The 22,679-nt window shown below is 42.6% G+C and overlaps 2 protein-coding genes and 1 non-coding gene across 10 annotated transcripts in view; all 3 read right to left on the bottom strand.

The window, feature by feature from the left end:
* The window catches only part of POLR3E (RNA polymerase III subunit E), a 30,225-nt gene extending 21,286 nt beyond the window's left edge, over positions 1-8,939 (bottom strand). For both annotated transcript variants that reach the window (XM_056334707.1, XM_056334708.1), the window contains exons 1-4: positions 8,821-8,939; positions 4,347-4,427; positions 3,044-3,094; positions 1,273-1,350 (exon numbers count right to left, since the gene is read on the bottom strand). In XM_056334707.1, the coding sequence (XP_056190682.1) occupies positions 1,273-1,350; positions 3,044-3,094; positions 4,347-4,382 (165 nt within the window). In that variant the 5' untranslated portion in view covers positions 4,383-4,427; positions 8,821-8,939. The remainder of the gene's footprint in view (positions 1-1,272; positions 1,351-3,043; positions 3,095-4,346; positions 4,428-8,820) is intronic.
* An 87-nt stretch (positions 8,940-9,026) lies between these two features.
* On the bottom strand, positions 9,027-9,108 carry TRNAL-AAG (transfer RNA leucine (anticodon AAG)). Its single transcript has one exon. It is a non-coding gene; the product is annotated as a tRNA-Leu (tRNA).
* Positions 9,109-12,091: 2,983 nt separating this feature from the next.
* The window catches only part of EEF2K (eukaryotic elongation factor 2 kinase), a 33,781-nt gene continuing 23,193 nt past the window's right edge, over positions 12,092-22,679 (bottom strand). For 5 of the 7 annotated variants that reach the window (XM_056335814.1, XM_056335816.1, XM_056335815.1 and 2 more), the window contains 8 exons: positions 22,531-22,598; positions 21,690-21,767; positions 20,825-20,887; positions 19,408-19,542; positions 18,000-18,188; positions 17,467-17,591; positions 15,825-16,003; positions 12,092-15,193 (listed from right to left, as the gene is read on the bottom strand). In XM_056335814.1, the coding sequence (XP_056191789.1) occupies positions 15,084-15,193; positions 15,825-16,003; positions 17,467-17,591; positions 18,000-18,188; positions 19,408-19,542; positions 20,825-20,887; positions 21,690-21,767; positions 22,531-22,598 (947 nt within the window). In that variant the 3' untranslated portion in view covers positions 12,092-15,083. Of the gene's footprint in view, positions 15,194-15,824; positions 16,004-17,466; positions 17,592-17,999; positions 18,189-19,407; positions 19,543-20,824; positions 20,888-21,689; positions 21,768-22,530; positions 22,599-22,679 lie in introns of those variants that run through there. The other 2 variants (XM_056335817.1, XR_008821425.1) reach the window with 2 other exon arrangements.

Raw genomic sequence — 22,679 nt, 5'->3', positions numbered from 1 at the left:
ACGTAAATGAATGGCAGCAGAGAAATGAGAGTTCTTTAGGCAGACTTGAAATACACCTTCACTTCGTTGGATACCCTCACCACATTATCAGTCTAGTTTACTTATCAGTACAGATCAGGCACGAGCAATATCCTTCAAGACTCCCCATCACTGAGCATCAATTCAGAGTCTCAAACCTGAGACATGTTGCCTTCTAATTTGGGTACTGAGGAATATAAAGTAACTACATCCTCTTCAGAGGTAAATGCCTTGATTCTGTTTAGTTTGAGACTGCAGCACTTACCACTGACTTTGTAGTTACTCCTAATTTAAGCTGGTTGAAGCACAGAAACAAGTTCCAAGCTTTTAGTTACAAAGAGAACTATTCCCCCCTGCCCCCGCAAACTAAAATTCAGACAAATGTTAAAAAATAAGCGTTTTCCTGCAGTGCATTTCTCTTTATATAACAACACAGCATATGTCCTCAGGGTGTGCCAAAGCCCTTATAAATTTGTATATCACAGCTACTGCCTCATTTTTGATTCCCCTTTATTTTTACTTGTAAACTGAACTACTTACAAGTGCCTGAATGAGACGGTAGATTTACAAGTCTGTGCAGGGTTTACAATGCAAATGTTTGCTAATTTTAATAGAAGACTTCCTGACACAACATGATCCTGACTCCAAAGTTCACACGAGCACTCTCCTTAACCATTTCCCAGAGCAAAATCCTAGTATCACAGCCATCTATTTCTGTGGGTTTTAAATAAGGCATTTTAAAATCATAGCCACAGTTCTGGGATACATTTGCAAGCAAGTGCCTCATTCTAGCTTTGGCTGTATTTTCACTACCTATACAATCCCACTGATTTCAAAAAGACTACTGATAATTCACAGTCAGGCAAGGGACAAATCAAGATCCGCACTGACACTAAGACGACAGAGTGTGCCTCCAAAGCTCAACCTGTTCTGTATATTGTAAAGACCTTTTAAATCAAGTTGTATTAGTACAAGCACCTACAGACCGAATTAGCGTCAGTAACTACATTTCCCTGAGAGACTCTATATTGAGTGGCTTTTCCATCACAGCTTTAATTATTCTCTTTATAAACTACTCTTATTGTAAACTCAACCCTACAGACACAACTGCGAGACTCCCCCACAGCTCCAAGCACAGACTTTTGGTCTTGCAAGTAGCTGCATAGTTATATCAGCTTAATAGCGCAATGTGCTTAAGTACATTCTGCCCAACATAAAACACCTTTTACAGAGTGGATTCAAATGATGACCAACCTTTTGCTGCTTTGGTTTTATCTTCGCTGATAAATGTGTAACATCATCATATGTCATGGAAGCTGGACGAATAGGATACTGGAAAACAAATCAATTTCATAAAACCCTCTTCATTTAAAGATCAAAGAACTTGACAGAAACTAACTCAGTCTTCCCTGTCCCACATGTAGATCCAGTTGGCAGACAGGTACAAGACATCAAGAAAAGAAATTACTTGACCGATCTGATCTGTCAGTCATCAGGTTTGGGAGCATGACCCAGAAAGCCTGTTGCTTCCCCTCCAGTCCTCTGCTTTCATCACTACACAACACCCTCCCTGCCCCTCACATGTCACAATAAACTATAACACAGGAAAATGGTACCACACATTAGTCCAGCAGAAAAAAGGCAATGTTAGAAGCAATTAAAACCCCATCCCTCACCGTTCACTCTCTGGACATTTATTACCTAAAAGTAAAATATTTGTGGGTTTATACAAGTAGTGTTAGCTTACAGGACATGGGGCACACGTAGCTAGCTAGTCAGGACACCAGAGCCGCGTTTAGCCATATGGGTCTCTCTTCTGAACCATTTGGGCATGCTGAGCGGTATCCAAATAAAATCTTCCAGCCATAGCAGCATCCTGCTCAGAGCTGACATTTCTCCAGAACACCCGCGGGCCCCATCACTGACCAGTGCTCGCTCCTGACATGGGGCAACTGTGGGTATCCCAGAGACAAGGCTGCACAGCCCAGTCCAGCATGTCTGGCTGTCTCCACTTGTGCTCTGCTGGCACATGCCACACAGAGGATCTGTACAGGAGGCAGCAGGCTTGCCAGTGGGCATCACTGATTTGTCATGAACAACATAGAAAGCTGGGCCTGTTCAGTCTGGAGAAGACTGAGAGGAGATCTTATTGATGCATCTAAGTATCTTAAGGGCAAGTGTCAAGAGGATGGGGCCGGGCTCTTTTCAGCGGTGCCCAGTGACAGGACAAGGGACAACGGGCACAAAGTGCAGCACTGGAAGCTCCATCTGAATACAAGGCAAAACTTCACTCTGAGTGTGAAAGAGCACTGGAACAGGCTGCCCAGAGTGGCTGTGGAATCTCCGTCTCTGGAGATGCTCAAAACACACAATCCTGTGCAACCTGCTCCAGATGACCCTGCTTTAGTAGGTGGTTGGACTAGATGATCTCCAGAGGTCCCTTCCAACCCCAACCACTCTGTGATTTTGTGATTTCATCCAACAGCCTCAAGACTCTCCATTTTGCAGATGGGAAAAGTGAATCACAAAGGCAAAATAATTAGAGAAATTCAGTGGCAGAATGGAAAACAGACCTCTACCTTCCTATTTCCACCTTCAGTCCCTAGTTAGCTTTATTTCCACAACATAAGGGGGCTCTTCTGATGACTCGCACTAATTTATGAATACTGATGACATTTTAAATAGGGCCAGTCCTAAATAAGTATTTGTTTAGTTAAGATGACAGAATCAGTGATGACAGAAGATGGCTAAGACTGCAGATTTATCCAAACCATGATAAAAAAGACATAATCTACTGAAAGTACTCTGTTAGCGTGGTTAAAGGGAGTGATTTAATGACAAGTCTGTGCCATAAATGACCACTCCTCTCTTGGCAATGATTTAATACTAAGTATTTCAGCTGACTGAGACCCAAACAGGCTTGCCTGTATCCAAGATCTTGGCACACCAGAGAAGTAAGGAAAGTTAACTGCTCTTCGAATTTATTTTAAACAAACTGTCACTGCACAGAAGTTAACTGAAATACCTGAAACAGATACAGCTTCTCCAGTAGACTTCTGGCCAGGAACACGTCAATCTAAAAAGCAAACCAAACAACCTTCATTAGAAGCCAGCTGTAATTGATGGAGCCTCAGAAAAAAGCACCATCCCCAGAGGTCAAATACTGACAATTTTAGCTTTTCATTATAAACTCTTATAACATAAAACACATCCATGACTCTTTAGTCAAAGGTCTTCTCTCTGCTGAATTTGACATGAAATTCTGAAGTTGGTCTTTTAAAAAAACAAACAAAAAACTCCACTGTGATGAGGCAGCACACAGTGGCTCTAGCTGGTTTTTCTCTCTAAGGAAGCTTGGCAAACCAAAACTGAAATGAAAGAGGAAAACTTTTTCTAAATGGCTGAAGTGAATCTGTTATCACAATTGAAGCAAGTGGAAGTTCTCTTTTTTGCAGTAATGACTGAAAGGTAACGTCAGTACTAGTATTTTGTCATAAAATCTTTCCAAATTAGACAAAGACACACCCACATACCAAATCTGATTTAATATTAGTATTTTGCCACCAGCACTGAAAATCTACAGATGTTTCATGCACATCACATATGGAAGCTGCTATCTTGGATACCTTTATATATACTCCTGACAATTCCCACTCCTTTTCTCATGGCTTTTCTCCTTCTTATGAGCTTGCCCTTCCTTGTACTTCTGATGTGTAAATTCAGACATAAAGCGGACACTGTGGCTGCTCTTTGGGACACAGCAGTCTTTTAGAAGTCCCGAACCAGAACACAACTGCTTGTTTCAGCAGAAAGCATGAAACATTTTAGCTTCATATTTAACAGATTTATAATAATAATAATAATAATAATAATAATAATAATAATAATAATAATAATAATAATAATAATAATAATAATAATAATAATAATAATAGTAATAATATTAAATATTAACATATTTAACTCATCAAAATCATTCCAGTTTTTTACAGCTTTCAGAGACATGCAATAGGGTCACTGGAAACACACAGCAGCACAAGCAAGTTTGCCACCTATGTTTCTATTCTGACATAAAAAGATTACAAAGGGTGAAAAATCTAAGCTGGATCTGCCAACATGGACAAGACTATTTTGGCAAAATAGATACTGCAAGCCATATACTTTGCCCACACAGCATGTTTCCTTGCACAAAGCAAGCCATTGGTTGCAAGACAACCCCTGATGGTGATGACACGCTGTTTCAGCAATGTAACACTGGGAACTGCAATAATTGTAAATAAATAAATAAAGCCTCACGTACAGTCACTGTTGCCACAATGCACTTTTACCTCTTGTATAATTGGATCATCTTCTTCATTTGCCATGCTAGGATACAAAAAGCTTTTTCTTGGCTTACTCCTTGGCACAACCTGAAAGAAAACAGAAATGTCCTACGAGTCATAACATCTGTGCCACGTACCCCATGTAGCCTGAAGTATTAGTTCAAGCTAACTCGGTTCTTTTCAGTGTAATCTGTTTTTCGAAGGAGTGTACATGTTTGCATGATCAGGTCCCTAACACTCCACAATCTTGACCAACTGCCACCAAATCTAAGAGACAAGCAAATGTCTCAAAAATAGGCAAGTTCTTGTACCTTTTCTGAAAGCCAGCAGTAAGAAAGCGAGCACTAAATCACTGCTCTAGGGAAGGAAAGACAGACCTTTTGTACTTGAATAACGTATATCTTTTATATACTGTGTAACTGTAACACACAGATAGCAGCTGGCTTTCCAGCCAGCACGTGCGAGCTCTGCAACTGCCACACACAGTCACCAGCGTCACTAAGGACAGTGCCATACTGTTCATTTGTTTCCCTTCTCAGAAAAATTCCTTGAAAGCAGGTAACGGAGAAAGCTCCCAGCTAAAGAGCTGGGAGAAGAGAAAAGCCTGTGTAAACCCTGCGCTTGGGACCAGACAATATTCTCATCTGTGAATGTGCTGACCTTGATTTCATCTACCTGCAGTAGACGTGCTGCAGCCTTGTCTCCTGACCCACCACCTTCAGACTGTATTGCTGAGAGCTCCAAAATACACACCTCGACCTGTCTTCAAGTCCTTTCAAACCATCAGAACAACAGATTTTACTTCGTAACTACACCAACCCCAAATAAAATAAGGGTTTGATATTAACTGGGGACTAGGTGCTCTTGAACAAAGCGTCATGATGTTCAACGCAGAGCTGGAGTCAGTGTCATGCCTCGTTCAGATCTTTGAATAAAAAATGATCCCTCAGCTAAAGCAACACTAGTTTTTCCCTGCTGAAATAAGACAAAAGGATTTACAAATTATTTGGGATGCCACTGCAATGGTGTTATTAGTCCAGATCACTGAAAACACTGATAATCAGCCAGTACTGGTCAAGATAGGCATAAAATTAAAAAAAAAAAAAAAGACCTCTCACAAATTGACCAAAGAAAGTTTTAACAACAAAGATGATCAGGCAAAGAAATACAATCTGTGTTTGGGAACTCTCCCTCACTGTCTGCTATTCCTCAATGCCAGCTTGTTTCTTTGCTGGACCTCCTATGGAGGAAGAGAAAGAGGCAGCATCCAGGATCAACTGGCAACAGAGAGGTTATAAAAGAAGGAAACTAGCATTCACGTTACATCCAAGACAGTGGCTTTTTTTTTTCCAAATACACAAGCCACCACACAATTTAAGCAGCTCAGTATTTTTCAACAGAAGTGCAGGTTTCTCAAAACACCACGTTAACATACACGCAGTTACCAAAGAAACCCTTCACAGCAGCTAGATAGGCATTCTGGATATGAGCGTTATTAACATCAAATGGACAAACTTCCATCAGGCAATACCTCTGGTTTACTTACACTGTTTCTGCCATTCCACCTAGAAATATGCTTCCATATTTTTCACTTACAGGTTCTCCACTACCAAAAAAGTGCCCCTCCCAGTACTGAACTGGAATTTTCCATTTCTTTATGCACCAGCATATCCCTGGCTCTTCCCACCATACATCTGTATTTGAAAAGTCACCACTTAATAACGTTTCCGATTGATATTTGACACGATTTTGCAGAAACGTGAAACCTTCACAGCAAAACGCCAGTATCTTAACTACAGGCTGAGGCTGTTACTGCACAACTGTAAGCATGTGATATCTGATTGATATCAGAGTGTTTTCTGCAAGCAGGCACTCAGTTCTTCCCAGAAATACATGCATAGATATGTTGTTTTAAAGAAATGAGATTTGTCAGCTCCAATTTTGCTTTCCCCGCTCGCACCCCCTGGGCAGCCTGATACAGCAAGCTCACGTAAAGCCAGCCTGATAGCTCTGCACAAAATGGAACAATGGTGGTTTTCATTCAGAACAGAGCTGATGATGGGAGGATGCCCAAGATGTGTGAGAACATGTGATAACACCCAGGTGGGAGATTTGGGTCCAAACCCTCCTTCCTCACTCCCCTGAGAGGGCTGGGGAACCATCCTGCCCTTCTCCACATCCTGAATGTCAAGTACTTGCTAGCTTGCTCCCTCTCTCCTGAGAAAGTTATTCTGCTTTCAAGAACAGAAATTGTGATTCCCTCAGCTAAGGAGAGAAACTTTGCCTGAAGGACCTGGTCTCTAGTCCCTCTTATAATGCTGCCTACGCAATTACACATGAAATCTCATCTAGAATCCAGCCATCAGTACTCGAGGAAAACATATTACAGAGATTATGTTTTTTTCTTATTCACTTAAGGATAAAGAATGACTACAGTTCCTTTTATTGGCATATCAGAATGACAGGTCTATAAATAAGCAGCAGTGTGTCCCAGCACAATTTATAATATTCATGCAACTCGAAGGAATCTTCTGAATCAAAATGAAGCTTTCACTGAAGGCACGCAGACCTAATTCTACATCTAAAGTATGTATACATATACGGTGGTGTTCATTTCTACATTTATCATATACACACATACACAATGGTGTTAATTTCTACATTTTTCATATATATGACACTGCAAAAGTTATAGAATGGAAATAAACATCAGAAGATTGCAAACATGGCCAGCAGTTTCAAATTTCCTTTTGATAGATTTTTTTCTCTTTTAAAAGGTACTTTCTTTGAAGGTGCAAGTCAAAATATAATGTGAGTTATTAGTACAACTCATCAAACTTTAGAACAGCTTGCAGGAGGGCAAGTGACATAAATCTTCTCTTTTGTCCTGCAATGTGACCAATGCTAGGACCAATGAAACCACTCATTAGCTGACCGTAACACCACCAATTTAGAACCAACAAAGAAAAATATTGTGGTTAAAGAACTGTAAAAATCAGTGATGAAAGCAACTGAATCCTATCTCTAAGTTTGAGCTTAGAAGCACTTGGGTACTAGAGCTATCTTTCTTTCAGTTTTTGTTACCAAGTAGTTTAATATAACTGTAAAAAGGAAAACTGCAAAACTGCATGTCACCTGACACAGACAGACTTTCAGCCAGGCCTGCAACAAATGCTCCAGCATTTCACTGATACCTAAAATTGTGTAGTAATAACAGACCCCTAAAGCGCCAACACTGAAACTTGAAAGTCTTCATATAATTATGCAGTGCAGGAAAGGCCAAAAACTCCTGCCACATCAGTGCCTTAAAGCATGGGTAATGAACCAGCAAAGTGAGAAAAGTACCATCTCCTGAATCACTACCATTAATTTCCTCTGGCACCTGGACATTCCTCTGCAGGGGTCTCTCACTCCAGCCCTGGCCGCAATCCTTTTGCTCAGGGCAGCCCACGGCACACAGCAAAATGGAAGCTGCAAAAAAAGCTGAAGCACCTCCCAAGCATTTATGATAATTATAATTTTGACCCAATTATTTGCTTAAATTTCTCCTGCCTTTGCTCGTCTGCAAGCAGCTTTGCACAGTCATCTTCTGGTGGTGAAGCTAAAGAGGGCTCCTCTGCACCAGGACCTCTCTTTGGAGGAGATGTCACAGGAGATCTCTTCAGGATTTAAGAGATTATGCATTAAGCATGACCCTTTCTTTAACACCTCCAATATTTCTGTAGCATAGCAAAGCGCTGGGCCTGCTTTGCCAGGCGCGGGGATGCAGCCGCTCGCTGCCCCTCACCGTGCCCCCCCCCCCAAGCCCCCCCTACCCCGCAGGCAGCTCCCCGGGGCAGAGGCTCAGCTGCGGGCCCTGCGCACCCCACCGCTCCTGCTGTCAGCGGCTCCCTCGTTCCTGGCAGCCTGCGAGCCTCCCTGCTCCTGACACAGCAGCCTGGCAGCGGGGGGGGGGAGGGGGCTGAGGCGGGGGTCACGGCCACGCACAACCACGCAGGCAGCGCGGGGGGCAGCGAGCCCCCCCGGGCGCCCCGTACCGCCGGTGCCAGGGGCAGCCAGCTGCATTTTCAGCGTGAGCGGCGCCCGTCCTGGGCGGGAAGCGCAGCGCTGCCACCCGGGGGCAGGGCCGCGGGCCGGCCGGTGCCGCCGCTCTACAGCCCCGTGAGGGGCGGCCGGCACCCCCCGCCCGCCGGTGAGGGGAGCCGAGGGGCCTCGGCCTGTGACCGGACCCCCGCCCGCTCCTCTCAAGGGCCTCGCCGCGGCGCCCGCGACCCGCGCCGGTTCCGTCAGGGCCCCGCCGGCCGCGGCCCCGCTACTCGCCACGGTATCAAGCCCCTCTGAGGGTCTCGTCCCCACCGCCCTCCCCGGAGAGGCAGAGCCCACCTCAGCCCAGGCCGCGCTCCTCCCCCTCCACCGCCCACCGCGGTCCCGCCGCCCCCGCGACCCCGGGAGGCGCAAAATCGGCGCCGCCACCGCCTACCTGGCGGAGGGCCGGCGCGGGCAGCGGGGCCGCCGGCTCCCCGGTGGCGGTGCGCGGCGCGGCGGGCAGCTCTCAGGCAGCGGCCATGTTGGTGTCACTCCGGCCGGCACGTGGGGACGCGGCCCTCCTCCTACCCACAATGCTCTCCCGGGCGGCGGGAAGCCGCTAGGGGGCGCCGCAGCGGCGCCGAGGAAGAAAAAGACACCTGGCAGCGGTGGGATTCGAACCCACGCCCCCGAAGAGACTGGAGCCTTAATCCAGCGCCTTAGACCGCTCGGCCACGCTACCGCCGTGGCATAACTCCCTTCGCCACCATTTTTACTCCAGAACAGCCCCCCACGCCACCTTTTTTTTCTTTCCTTTTCTCTCCCCTTCAGCAGCCCCCATCCCCGCTATCTCCAAGCGGTAGTCCCAGCGACCTGTCACTACATATCCCTTCTACCTTAAAAATATAATACTGCAGGTTTGGGGTTGTTTTTTTTTATCCCTGTCTCCAAAGTCTCCAAGCAGGCGCAATTTCAGCGGTGCGAAACAACCAGGGAGGGCGCAGCGCCCTGCGCGCCCCCACGCCGCGGGGGGCACGGGGACACCGCGGGACAGAGAGCAGCGCCGGGGTCGCCGCCCCGCCCCGCTGCCACGTGGGTGCCACGGAGCCGCACAGTCGCCTTTGCGGTACGGGCGGGCCCTGCGCACCCCCTCCGAAGGTCTAAAAAAGAAAAAATATACCTAAGAACGATGCATTTTAATTTTCTGCTGCAGAGCTACGGCTCACTGAACTGGCAAAGCGGAAGGTCAGCGGGCTTTACGGCGGGGGGCGTTCTGCCTGGGGCAGGTTGCGGGGCAGCCGCGGCAGCGGTGCAAGCGCTGTGCGAAGGCGCAGCAGCAGCACACCGCGGCTGCCTGGTGGCACGTGGAGGGGCCCTTGTTTGCCTGAAAGTCTGCCAAGTTTTCTGAAGGTATTAATGTTACCCTCACCCCTTCATTAGAGCGGGAGGGTTGGAGAAAAATCCCAGTTTCTCTAGGGGAAGGCTACAAAGCCTTACCCCAGCTCGGGTTCCATGCTGTAGCCGTGGCAGCCGGTTTAAACAGGGTAGGGGACAATAAACCTGCTGCAACCCTGCGGGCAGCCCCAGTTGCCCCCCTTCCTTTGGCACCTCCCGCAGGGTCACTGGGGAGCGGCTGGACGGGGGTCTGCCAAGCGGCTGCAGCTTTGCACCGCCCTACAAAAGATGGCATTCATGACGTTCCCTGCCGCCGAGTGCTGGGGACAGCAGCAAACACGCGTGAGCATCAACGGGACCCTGCTCCAGTTTCCCACCCCTGGCTCAGCGCCTTCCAGAAGGATGGGGGGTTGTTGAGAGCAGGGGGAGCTGATCCCCCTCCCATGGCCCTGGCTTTTCAGAGCAGCATGGGGGAGGTGCAGGGAGAGAAGGTGGGCAGACCTGGATGGGCTTCACACAGCAAATCCCCTGGAAGCTGTTCTGGCAGTACAGTGTCAGGCAGCAGCCTGATGGAGCGGCCTCCCAGGTGTCGTCTGTGCAGCACTGGACATGGGGTACCGTCCTTTGGGGCATGCAGGAGGGAAGATGCGAGGCTGCACAGAGCACATCTTACAACTGGTTTCCTTACTGGAAGGGCTGCTCAGCACCGCAGGTCCCTTTGCCAACACCCACCCAGAGAAGTGCTTTTCTGCCCGGCCGTGGGTGAGCTTAAGCCTCCGGTCCCAAAATATTTGTGTGCCTGGCCACAGAGACACGTCTGAACACTGAAGGAAATCTGCATACCCAGGATGATTCACATCAGCCATGTGTGACACAGGGGATAAGATCACAAGTTGCCCTTTGGGGGTAGCAGTTGAGTCACCACGTTTCTCATTTTACCAGTGCAAAGTAAGATGGTAATTATGAGACCTTTTCCAAATTATAAAAACACCCCACCAAGACTTAGAGGAGAACTCACAATATAACCCAAGCTACCAAGCCTCTTTGTATTGGTTTCCTGGCACAGGAGTTAGCCATAGCGCAAGGACCCAACACTTCCATCAGTTACAGATCCCCGACTAGGGACCAGGCCTGATGGTCACACACCCGTAAGCCATCCCCATATTCCGGTCCCCAGCAGTGTAACGCACAGGAGAGCTGCCCCTGAACTTCAGCCTGAGAAGAGCCTGACTCACCACCAGAAGCACTGGCCCTGAATCCAACCTGAGGTTCAAGCAAAATCCTCCCTTTTAAAATTTAGATGAGAAGTTCTGATTTGGCCCACCTAAGCCCCACCTGTGTCTGTCAGTGGTCACTCTACTCTCAGAAGTGAAACTGTACCTGTGGGGAAGAGCGATGATTCAAATTAGTCCAACAGACCAGTAATTAATAAACAGGAAATATTCTTATTTACACTTTATAAGCTCTAAGTGTTGGCTGTGTCCATGCTTTCTGATGGATGCTATTCCCACTTCCTTTGTTACACTTGCCAAGCACTCCAGCTCTCAGTGACAGCAACTATAGCTAAAGACAAGAACTGCAGGGCCAAATTTTGTCATTTTTCATCTTAGTGTCACTGCTGCGCAGAGGCCCTGCAGGGGCTTTTTTGTTAAGAGATTCTGCTATTTCAAAGGGCTTTTGCTAAAGAACAATTTCACAATTATACCTGTTAAATTATATACTTATAAATTATAATATATAAATAATATATAAAAATAAATTATACCTGTTTAAACAAAGCAATAAAAAAGCAACAGTAAGAGCTCCATTTTTAACAGCTTAAAAGGGTATCAGACAGTTTATTCTTGAACAGAAAAGGGAATAAATAATACTGAAGATGACAGTGTATCATTAGATATTGTAGCCATGACAAAAAACTCTCCCACCTCAAATCACAGAAAGCCAAGTACTTCCATTCTTTTCTCAGGACTAAGCAAAGACCGAAGGCATAAGGATGCCTCCATAGCAGTCCTGCAGACGAGCACTTTCAGTCCTTACATCTTGTCCCATATTATTTAAAGACTCTGCATGTGTAATTGAATGCAAATAGAACAGCACATCAACCATTTCATTTTCTTGAGGAAAGCAGATTATGTTGGTACACATCTAGTTTTTCCCTTCCAGTTCGTTACTTCTGACTGTTGAAAGCAAATAAAATCAGGGACAGAATAACAAAAACAACACAGAGGATTTCTGGAAGCTTGTAATAGTAGGATTGAATTTTGGAAAATGATAAAGAAAAAAACCCACAACTCCCCATATCCAATAACTAAAATTCCAACTGAGAAAAGTGGCAAAAAGAGTAACTTTATTGACTAGCCAGAATGAAACCAGACAAAGTGAATGAGATAACCGAGTGATGCAGGCAATCAGTATTTGCATGTCTGACATACAAACAAAGGCTTCTATCTCACTGTCCTTACCCAAGCGATATTCCCACTGACATCCTGAAACTCTGAAACTGGGTAAATTCTGGCAGGCCAAGTCTCAGATTTATTTTAACATTTTTTAAAAATACAGATTTTTATTTATTCATTGTGAATAGGTTAAAAATACAGCAATAGCATATAGCAATATAATTCCAAATGTATGTCAAATATTTACTTTTTCCTCTTCAAAAAAATGTAATAGAATAAGTTGTGCATATTTCTGTAAACAATTTACATTTTCAAATTATTGACATTTCTGTTGTATAGCTAACTAACGATACCACCTTAGGACAGAAGGTAGTCTTCATCACTAAAAAAGTAGTATTTGCAAACAAAGAATTAATCATAATTTTTTCACTGGGCTGCATGCATATTTACATATCAGATCTACAGCGAACTGTCAGCAGCTTTAGCAACTACCTACAATTTAGCAATTTAGCAAATTAACCTACAACAAAAAGTATCAATAATTACACTCTACATCCTTTACGTGTACATTTTGGATGGGCACACTCCTCTCCTCCTTACATGGTTGGTGGTAGTGTTAAACATGTTTTCTCATCAAAGAAGATCTCAAAAGAGTTGGCATCAATACATTATGAGGAAAACAGATCCTTGTGTCTGAATTTTTTGTAGGGCCTACACTGTATTGGTTCTGCACAAAACACTGACTATTCAGCTGTCTTCAGAGGCGAATGGCACATTCACCTTTCATTAAGAGCTGATATTTTAATGCTATGAACTGAAAAAGCAAAAAGGCCACATCCAAAAGAGGCCTTAGGCACCTAAACCAGAACTTTGGCTAGGCACTTAAAACATCCACCTCACTTGCTGTCTTACAAACTCTAGTTCTGTTTTAGCATATTAGGTGCAGGGATTTGGTTCTTTCAGTACCTAGCTTAATACCTACCTAAGCCCAACTAAGATCTAGAAATCAGGCATTCCTCCATTAACAGGTGAAGACCTTCACCTTCACTCTCAAAACAAAAAACAAAATAAAAAGGTCATGAGCACTACTTTCCCACACACCCTACATCATACCACAAGAAGATGCGGCCACGTGTTGCAAAGCTACTCATGGCTACAACTACCTGGTGGTTATAGCACCCACCTAGAAGTACAACACCCAAGGATAACTTTTCCTTCTCTCCTAGAAAGGATTCAAATCTTCCCACCTCACGTCCTTAACCACCAGGATATCACCCCTTGGAGATGGTGGCAGTTGTTACTAACATCATGCTGTTTAAACAATTAATTCAAGATCCACTTGTCAGAAAGAGTAAATGGGGAGCACGAGTTTGGAGCCCAGTGGTGGGTACTCATCCAGGTAAGAAAGAACTGATTTCTGTTCCTTGAACCGTTTCTAGATTTTACAAGAACTTAGTATTACTGGGCTATGCATCCAAGAAGTCCCAATGAAATCAACTGCATCATCTAGCAGGCTGCATTGTTTTAAGCATGCTTTTAAAAGCTCAGCTGAAGTGAGGCTGGTGAGCATTACAGGTCATTCAGCAATTCACAGGGGCTGCCCCTTATTCAGATCAATTTACACCCCCAGGAGACTGTAAGGCCAAGAGGGCAAAAGCTTCCATCTTAATCTCCTGCAAAACATGACTGTTAACCATGACCAAGAAATAGGAATAGCTTCTGTACTATCCATACAGATGGCACAGCCGCTTTGGAATAAAACACTGGATTTGGAAGAAACTTATCTCTATGCAATGATAATTCAACCATCACCATGTATTTGTCCTCCCGTTACTGGTTAGGATTATGCAAACAGGACACAGAAATTCAAGTGTTTGGGGATAATACTGCGTTTTTTAACCAGCGATTTTTTCTAACTAGTGTTTGATACCATTTGCAGATAAAACACTATTTTAAAAGCTATTTAAACCAGATAAATTATTTTCTATACATAGAAATTGCTGAATCAACATCCTCTAAGCTTTTCAAACATCCCTCTGGAAATGGTAGAAAGTAGAAAGTATATTTTCATTTTAAGTGAGATTATCTAGCTTCAGTGAGAATTGAGATGTCACTGTAAAAGTAACTTCAAATTACCCACATATTACAGATCTTGGTACTGTACATCATTGAACAAATATCACATAAGATCAGTAGAATTTTATACAACTAGCTGCTTATATGGTGCAAAATGTGAAAATGAGAGGTAGCTGGATGCCTCACCAGGAACATCAGCAATTTTCTGATGGAAAAATGTGCAGTCTTGGTAACGGATAAAACATATTCCACCCTGATTATCCTCACTGCAATCTGAAGCATCATCCAGGCCCTCCCCAAACTGTAAGGATTCTATCTGGAATTTGTTTGAGAAGAGTAACAGAAATGTCCCTAGACTGGGACTACTTATTAAAATTAGTAGCTGCATGCTTAAATTTAAAATGTACATTCACATGCAAACTTGGTGATATACACCAAAACCGATGAAGAAACAGTGAAAATTTAGGAAGGTGTTTTTCTGTATGCGAGGAGGAGAAGAAAAATGTAAACACACCAATCATTTGCTCTGTAAAAAACAGAACATGTGAAACCTAAACATCAGCTTCAAATATTTTTTTTTTTTTTTTCAGGAAAACTAGGCCCCTCAGTTCTAAACAGCTAAAAAAGCACAAAAGCACAAGTGTCTGTATTACAGCTTTAAAACACTAGCAGAAGTATGCTATGGCACCCTACATACCACTTACATTTGGATTTCTCCCATTAAAGAAAAATTAGAAAACTAAAATATGAAAAAAGAACCTGGTAACGTGACATAAAAATAGATCTTTTTAGCTGCAAATGCAGCAAGTCTATAAAAAAAATTATATACAAGAACTGCTTAATTGCAGTGTTATTCTTCCATCATCGCCCAAGCCTCTTCTGCTTTTTGGTAGTACTGATTTGCCAGTCTGCCTTTCATGGCTTCCATCGCTGCTTCTGCTGCCTCTGTGTACAGCTCACCTAGAGGAGGAAATAGTATCGTGGTTAAACAAAAACCATCTCTTTATTCTGAAGCATTTAAAGGACAAAAAGAGAAACTGAGGTCAAACTAGAGGGCCGGATGTTTGGTTGTATTTTAATAGCCATCAGCAGAGTTACATCAGCTGGGAATCTGGCTTTTGCTCTTCAAATTGAAAGTTGTATGACTGGCTGCTGATGGCTCTTCTATTTGGAAGGACTGGCCTGTAGGATCCCCCAAGACGATTCTAAGACTTAGATGCCTGACACACAGATTACACAAACAACTAAGACAATGTCACATAGGGCCTGGGAGTCATGGGTGTAACTGAAAATACAAGCAGCAAACTGCAGTTCAGTGGCCTCACAGGGAGTGAAGGTTGCTTCCTAGTGACTCATTGTGTCACAGGATTGGACCTGGCACCACCCACCACCCCAGTCATTGGCAAGATCTTGTTTTCACTGCTTCCAGCCTTGTATCACCCAGCATCATTACAGCTTCATCCACAAATCTGAGGGTACTGACCCTCTGTATAACAGCTGAAAGTAGGAAATGTATTTTGGGGGTACATGCTGGGTGAAAAGGGAAGGAAAAAACAGGACTACTGGTTATAGAAACAGAATGAGGCCTCACCTGATCTCTGTGGATCCTTATTCAATTGGAACCCTCCCGTCATTAACATCTCTGCCTCCCTGGCCAGGAGCAGATACCGGGGCTCGTCCTGAGTGCCATCATATTCACCTCCCTCATCGTAGTCGGTCATGTTCAGTGCAGCGTTGTACCAGTACAGCGCCTCCTTCCAATCCTGTACTCTGAAGTTAAAAATAATTTTTGAAGATGGTTGCATTACAAAACGTATGTACTTTGCATTGGAGATTCAGAATTCAATTTTGCACTACCTTCTCAGAGCCTTGATGTTCTCCAAGAAAGCAAATGTTCTTATGGAGGCTCACTAACTCCACACTGCAGCATCAGATGACTATATCAAAATTAGGCTGGGGTCACTTTATGCAGTAATTACAGAGGAGAAAGAATCAGACTAAAGTGTCTTGCTCAACTCCAGAGTCTGAGCTTCATTACTAGCTGTATGGTTTCCGTCTGGCATTTATATTTGTGAAGATAACTTATTTGGAAACAATCTGAAGTTGCAGAGAGTCTTGTTTAATAACCTTAAACCCAACGATTTTCATATTGAGAACACTCGGTGCACTTCAATGAGAAGATTAATTTTATTTTAAATTTCATAATTGCCAAGAGTTTCACTGTTGTGTAAAACAGAAAACTCAAATAACAAAGACATGCTACAATACAAAAGCAGAAAAATCACTATCACCACCTATTATATTTGGTACCTAAGGAAATTAATATTTGGCCACTTCTAAAAGCTCATCTAAAATGCTAGAAAAAAAAATATCAAACCAATACACTGTGTGGCCTTTTGGCAAATCACAATCTATTTCTTCGTCAGAATGTTGCTCCTACCCCTCCTACCAAGATAGCAGTGCTGGCCAAATTGAAAAAGACTTACTGAGGTAAAAGCATTTTTAAACATTTTAAAGCTTAAAATCATCCTTAACTAAAAGTAACACCCTCAGCATTAAGACAATGTTCCTGTGAAATTTCCATTCATACTTTCGTTATGAAGAGCACTGAAAGACTACAACTGTGACAAATACTTTGTTCATCTGACTGCATCCCACCTGTAGCCACTTTACAACTTCACCTATTTCTCCTCTTCTACAGCATCTTTCAAAGGTTTATTAGAAAAACAACCTCACATTGAAAAAACAACCCCTGTGCTTTCAAAAAATCACTAAGGAGGAGACATGGCAGTTGTAAATACTTTTAACTTATTTTTAGAGTACCACATCTCTAGAATAACTCTTCTGTTCATTTTTCCCCAGGATCTTCCAGTATGCAACTCCCAGTGAAGTAAAGGGGAAATTTACCAGCAACTTCAGAGCAAAAAAACCTTGGGTATCATGGGGCAACCTTGGTACAAGGGCTAAACTCAAACACGTAGGTGGATCCAACACACATGCAGGTGTCGAACAGAGGAAATGATCTCTGACTTTCTGTCTGTAATATATCATGGCCTAAACCCTGCTTTTATTCATACCTGGGCAAGCCTGAAGTAACTCCAAAACACTACTTCATAGTTTTACTTAGGACAAAACAGCTTTTTATATGAAAGACATACAGCAAGTGCTTCTCCCCCTGCTCCCCCTAACTTGGTGGTACTCCACTGGTGAAGTTACTCAGTCATGCACAGTACCTGTCTGAACCAAGATTTATGCCTGTATCGTATGCTCTTGCCACCAGAATCATGGAAGGTCGGTCTCCAGCTTCTGCTGCTCTCATCAAGTAATCAAATCCTTTATTTCTGTTCTCCCTCGTGTCCTAGTAAAACAAACAAGACCTTTAAAGTGCATGTTTCTAAGTAAAAACATCCCTTCCTTTAACACTTGACACACTTTAAAACAGTTTCTGCAAGTTAGTAATGGCTGCAAGTGTTTAGTACATCTGAGAAACATACCCAGACACAAGAAATGAAGAAGCTGAACAGTGAAGATCACTTCAAAAACTTCCAAAAGCATGCAGTCATTTGCTGGCAAAACCAGGTACAGGCAGCAGTTTTTTGCTGCTTTGTCCAAGTGCTTAATTACAAAGTTATCTATTTTCTCTGAAAAGGCTACAGAACACCTGGCTATGGGTATTGTTTTGTCTCCATTTCCTGCTATTCTCATGTTATTTTTACAATGGACCACAATTCTGCATTTTGGAATTTTCTTTGAACTTTCTGTTTACCTCCAGAGTGACCTCAGAAAGAATGTGATGTGGCAGCTGAGAGCACATGAGTCCTAATCCCACGATGGCTTCCAGCTCCCCACAGTCTGCAGCACGCTCGAGGTGAAACAGGGCTGACTCCTGATCCCATTCCTTGTCCTTCTCACAGAAACGCCCAGCTTCATGATAGCGAACCATGGCCAAATGAACCTAGAACACAATTGAACAGGAAAGGACACAAATATTAAACGTAGATCTGATTCTTCAAAAGCCCTGTGCCCATACTAAGGCACAAAAATACCTCTCTGAGGTGACTAGTTAATTAAAGCTAATTGTGCGCCTCTGTGACTGAGCAGAGGACTAGTTTGATAACACACAGACTTGGAGCCTGACTTGTCCCTGAACAGATTAAACAGACAAAAAGTGATGATTATACACAGTGTAGCTGCCCTCTCCAGTTCTGTAAGCTCAGATACAAGCTTTACAAACTTGACTACTAGGGATAAAAGAGCTAATTCAGCAAGACAGTAGCTGCCACAACATTTTCCCACATTAGTGTGCCCCAAGCAGTATCCCAGTAGGTTGCCACATCAGTGCACCAGGTCTTAAGGGCATGTCCCAGCATATCTGCTAGAGCCTTGGAGACCTTTAGGAGGGAGTCATAGTTAAAAGCACCCAGCCTACAACTGCCTAACATGCCAGCCAGCAGGGTAAACGGCATGACTAAGGGTCACAGACTTATGTACAGCAAGAGCCCTCACAGAAAAGGAATTAACCTGAGGCATAGAAAATCAAGGTGGTTATCCAGGATAAAATCGTCATATTGCTGAAATCCTTATCATTAGTGGGGGCAGCATTTCATTCCAAACATTCCATGGGATTTTGAGGGCGTTTTTTCCTCCTATGCCCAAGGGAAAGGCAGGTCTCCTCAAACCAAAAGGTTTGAGCATCTGAGGCTTTCATGATGTTCAGGAAGATCTACACCGTGCGTTTTGAGTGTGGGCTTAAGCCCATATATGAACCCAAACTTCATTCACATTTGAATCATCTGAGATAGTCTGGAGAAAAAGGGGTTGGTCAGTGCTGCCATTTTTCAGGAGCTCAACCTTGCCTGTTTGCAAGGTATGTGGGTCAGGCACACCGTATCTATCCCACTATCTTGCGTGATGCCTCTGGAAAGGCAGATGAACCAACAGCAGGGTCCTTCCCAAAAGAGTCTAGATGTTGCAAGTCCAAAACCAGATGGAATTAATGGGTTCCTAAGCTTAGATGTCCCTTATAAAGTATCAGTAGGTGACAGAAAGCTATAGACATGTTACTTACTTTCACTTACACAAATAACTTATGCTGGGCAACACCTCTGCGTAAGTAATAAATACAAGACGTTTCTTTCCAGCTGGCAAGAACAGGACCACTAGACCCATCTTACCTTCCCAAGGACTGACCTCCCAATTTTCTTTTCAAGTTCTAGTGCATTGAGCCTCTGAATTTCTTGGGCAACACAGGATGGTCTGTGGATGTGGACTCTGGAAGAGTTGTAGAGATTCCATTTCTCCACACTGACCTGAAATAGGGAATATACTATTATTTCTATCCAAAATTAGAATTTCCACACTATTCATATGGATTACTATCCAGAAATCAAAGCCTCCATTAATATTATTACTTATTAGTAAATACTGTAATTTAAGACATAGCTTTCAAAAGTCATGTTAGTAGCTGAATAAATGTTTATTATTCTTCCCTAAAGAAACAAGAGTAAAGCCCTCTATTTCTAATCCAAACATTAAATATCTTCCATAAATGACATCAGCAAAGCAAAACATTATCTTTAAGTTCTGAATCAACAAAAAAGGTACTTTTAAAAAGAAGCACCTGAATATGCACATTGCAAGCACTGAAGTCATCAATGCACAAAAAAAATTAAACCCATACTTTTCTGGTCAGAATTTCAGTTCAAAACATTTTAAATGCTGCTTGCATTCTACAACTCTAGAAAAATTAAAAGCAACAATGCAGAAGATGATAGGCAATACATGCATTGGTGTTTCTCAGGTCATCCAACACAACTGAGAACAAACAACTCTTCAACATAATGGGAGAATGGGAAACAGTAGCCAGAAACAACCCCATCAAAATGAAAGCCTTTGGAGGTACACAGAGGAAACACAACAGGGAAGGATGCTGGCACCTAACTTTCAATATGTTAAAGCTGTTTCAATTTCCTGAAACAGCAACATACAATCACTACAAGGAAATTCTGAAATCTGTAACTAAATTACTAATGGTTGTAGAATAATTACTAATTCCCTGCAGAATAGAGTTGTTTAAGTTTATAGCCACAGAAACTAAGTATCACAGAAGCTACATTTTGTAAAAACATAAAAGAAGGTCTGGTCTTCCCTAGTTCAGTTAGATACACACTGAAGAGAGCTACCATCAGGTTATTTCAAACATGGCACGTTTTTAAAACAAAGTCGCTCAACCACATATGGGACATAATTCCAAAAACAGAGTGCAGAAAGGAAATATAATTTAGTTAGGCAGAAAAAAAATCCATATAATTTTTTTTCAGTGAAAAACCCATGCATAATCACTGACTTATGTCAGGGATTAGTTACCGAGGTGAAAATTTGTTTATAACAGTACTTGTTTAAGTGGAAAATAAAGACAAAATAAAAAAGAAAACAACACAGAGTGGTAAGTTAATATATAATAAACATTCTTTAGCTGGAAAGGAAGGAAAACTGACATCTGATTTAGTGATGTGAAGTTAGATGGCAGATGAATGGAACAAAGGATAAACAGAGTGGCAAACTCATCATCTATGAACATTTCTGATTTACCCTTGCACAGCTTCCCAAACTGTCTTCATCAGATTCATGTCTTCGGTTGTTGTTTGAATGGCCCTACATTAATGTAAAGATTGGCATCATTTAATTTGCAGTGACTGATGTGTGCCAGTTATCCCTCTAAACTATTCCTATCCATCAAAATTAATAGTGATGACCAAAATAGCTTCCACTGGATCCTTTCCTCTCAGTGATACCACAGTATAAAAAGAAACATACTGAAATGGTAAAGAATATGGCACACCCAGGCTTTAATCCTGTAAACAGGATATCCCATGACAAAGACCTTGCTGCTTCAGACGTGACAAAAGGAGTGGTATCTTTGGAAGCAGTATTCTCTTTCTCATTTTCTAATGAAATATCTAGTTAAGATCTTCAGGTCAAAAAGTTTTTATTTAATTTTGTACTTTAAAGGAGTAACCAACCAACGTACAGGAATTTTAAAGTTGCATATTAACTAACAACAACATTAAATTCTATAATATCTCAAGACATATAGAGTCATAGAAAGTAAATCGTAAACTAATCCGAAAGTAGATCATATTCATGGATTCCATATGACAAGAAGCTACCTACATTTCTCAAATGCAATACAGAATCTTAAAAAAAACCCAGAAAAATAAGCAATCAAATGTAATGTTTGAAATTAAGCTCCTCGTTACAAATTGTCTTTTTCCTGTAGAAGCATCATTAACATTCCCAAGATGAACAAGTAATTTTACAACATGTGGGAATTTTCCCAACTGTTTCCTCTGTTTACAAAGTCTAGATCAAGAGGGATAAGAAATAAGATTCTTTTATGGAAACAGTTTAAGTACTAACAGGTCCAACTCTGCCAAACCCACAGTCAGGCTCTTACCCTCTCTCTATGATCCAGATCTTCTAGTTCACTTCTTTTTTCACTGGGATACCCACTGTCTCCACCATTTTCAGAATCCTAGAGGAGATAAGAAGAAAACATCACAGCATTAGCCCTACCCTTTGTAAGGATTTCAGCTTGTCATTTGCTAAACCTTCTGCTGGTTCAATCGGATATGTCAGATGGATACACTGGATGGAAATGATGGTATGTTGTGTGGTATGTACCTCTGACAGACAGATCAAGAGTTAAACTTCAAGAGTACCTTCTGAGTCATTGTGTTCTCTTAGATACATAAAAAGAAAAAACATTAAGGACTCACTTTATCAAACCAAGAGTCCACTGAATAGTTCTCAGTCTTCAGTGGTAGCCAGTTAAAACAGTAACCAACAGCCCCTGGTACTAAGGTCCTAGTGTTGGAAAATGCCCATTGCAAATGTACTGCAGCCTCCTCAGGTGAGGTGCTCTAACATCCCACAGTACCAGTATTTGCAGAGACCCAATCAATGGGGATTCTGTTTAGCTTTCATACCACAGCAGCTGGCACAAGTGCCAAAGTCACAACATGCATGCATGGTAACAGACACACACTTTAATTATCTGTTAAAATACACCAGATGCAAATACGTTTCCGGAGGAGAAAAAATAATGAATACTATTTTAAAATTAAATGTTCTTCCTTTATTAGAAACAGCAAATGCATGCAGGTAACATGACCTGCATCAATGAAAGCAGGCAGAGCACCTTTATGTGCTTTTACTGAACAAAGCCTTCAAGCAGTCTTTTAAAAACACATTCATTAAAGAACTGCAATGTCATTTTCTGTTGGAAAGGCACTCACCCTTTGGTTATCAAGCTGATCATAGTCTTTGTGAACCAAGTTATCTACTTCATTGAACACAGGCCAATCTAGGAAGAAAAGTATTTGTTTCTTATTTTAAGAATAACATGCTTGAGGAGAAAGCACTAGATACTATCATTTTACTGCAG

The sequence above is a fragment of the Falco biarmicus genome, chromosome 4, assembly GCF_023638135.1.
Source record: "Falco biarmicus isolate bFalBia1 chromosome 4, bFalBia1.pri, whole genome shotgun sequence".
NCBI classification, from domain to species: Eukaryota; Metazoa; Chordata; class Aves; order Falconiformes; family Falconidae; genus Falco; species Falco biarmicus.
This window is presented reverse-complemented; position numbering and strand designations above follow the sequence as displayed.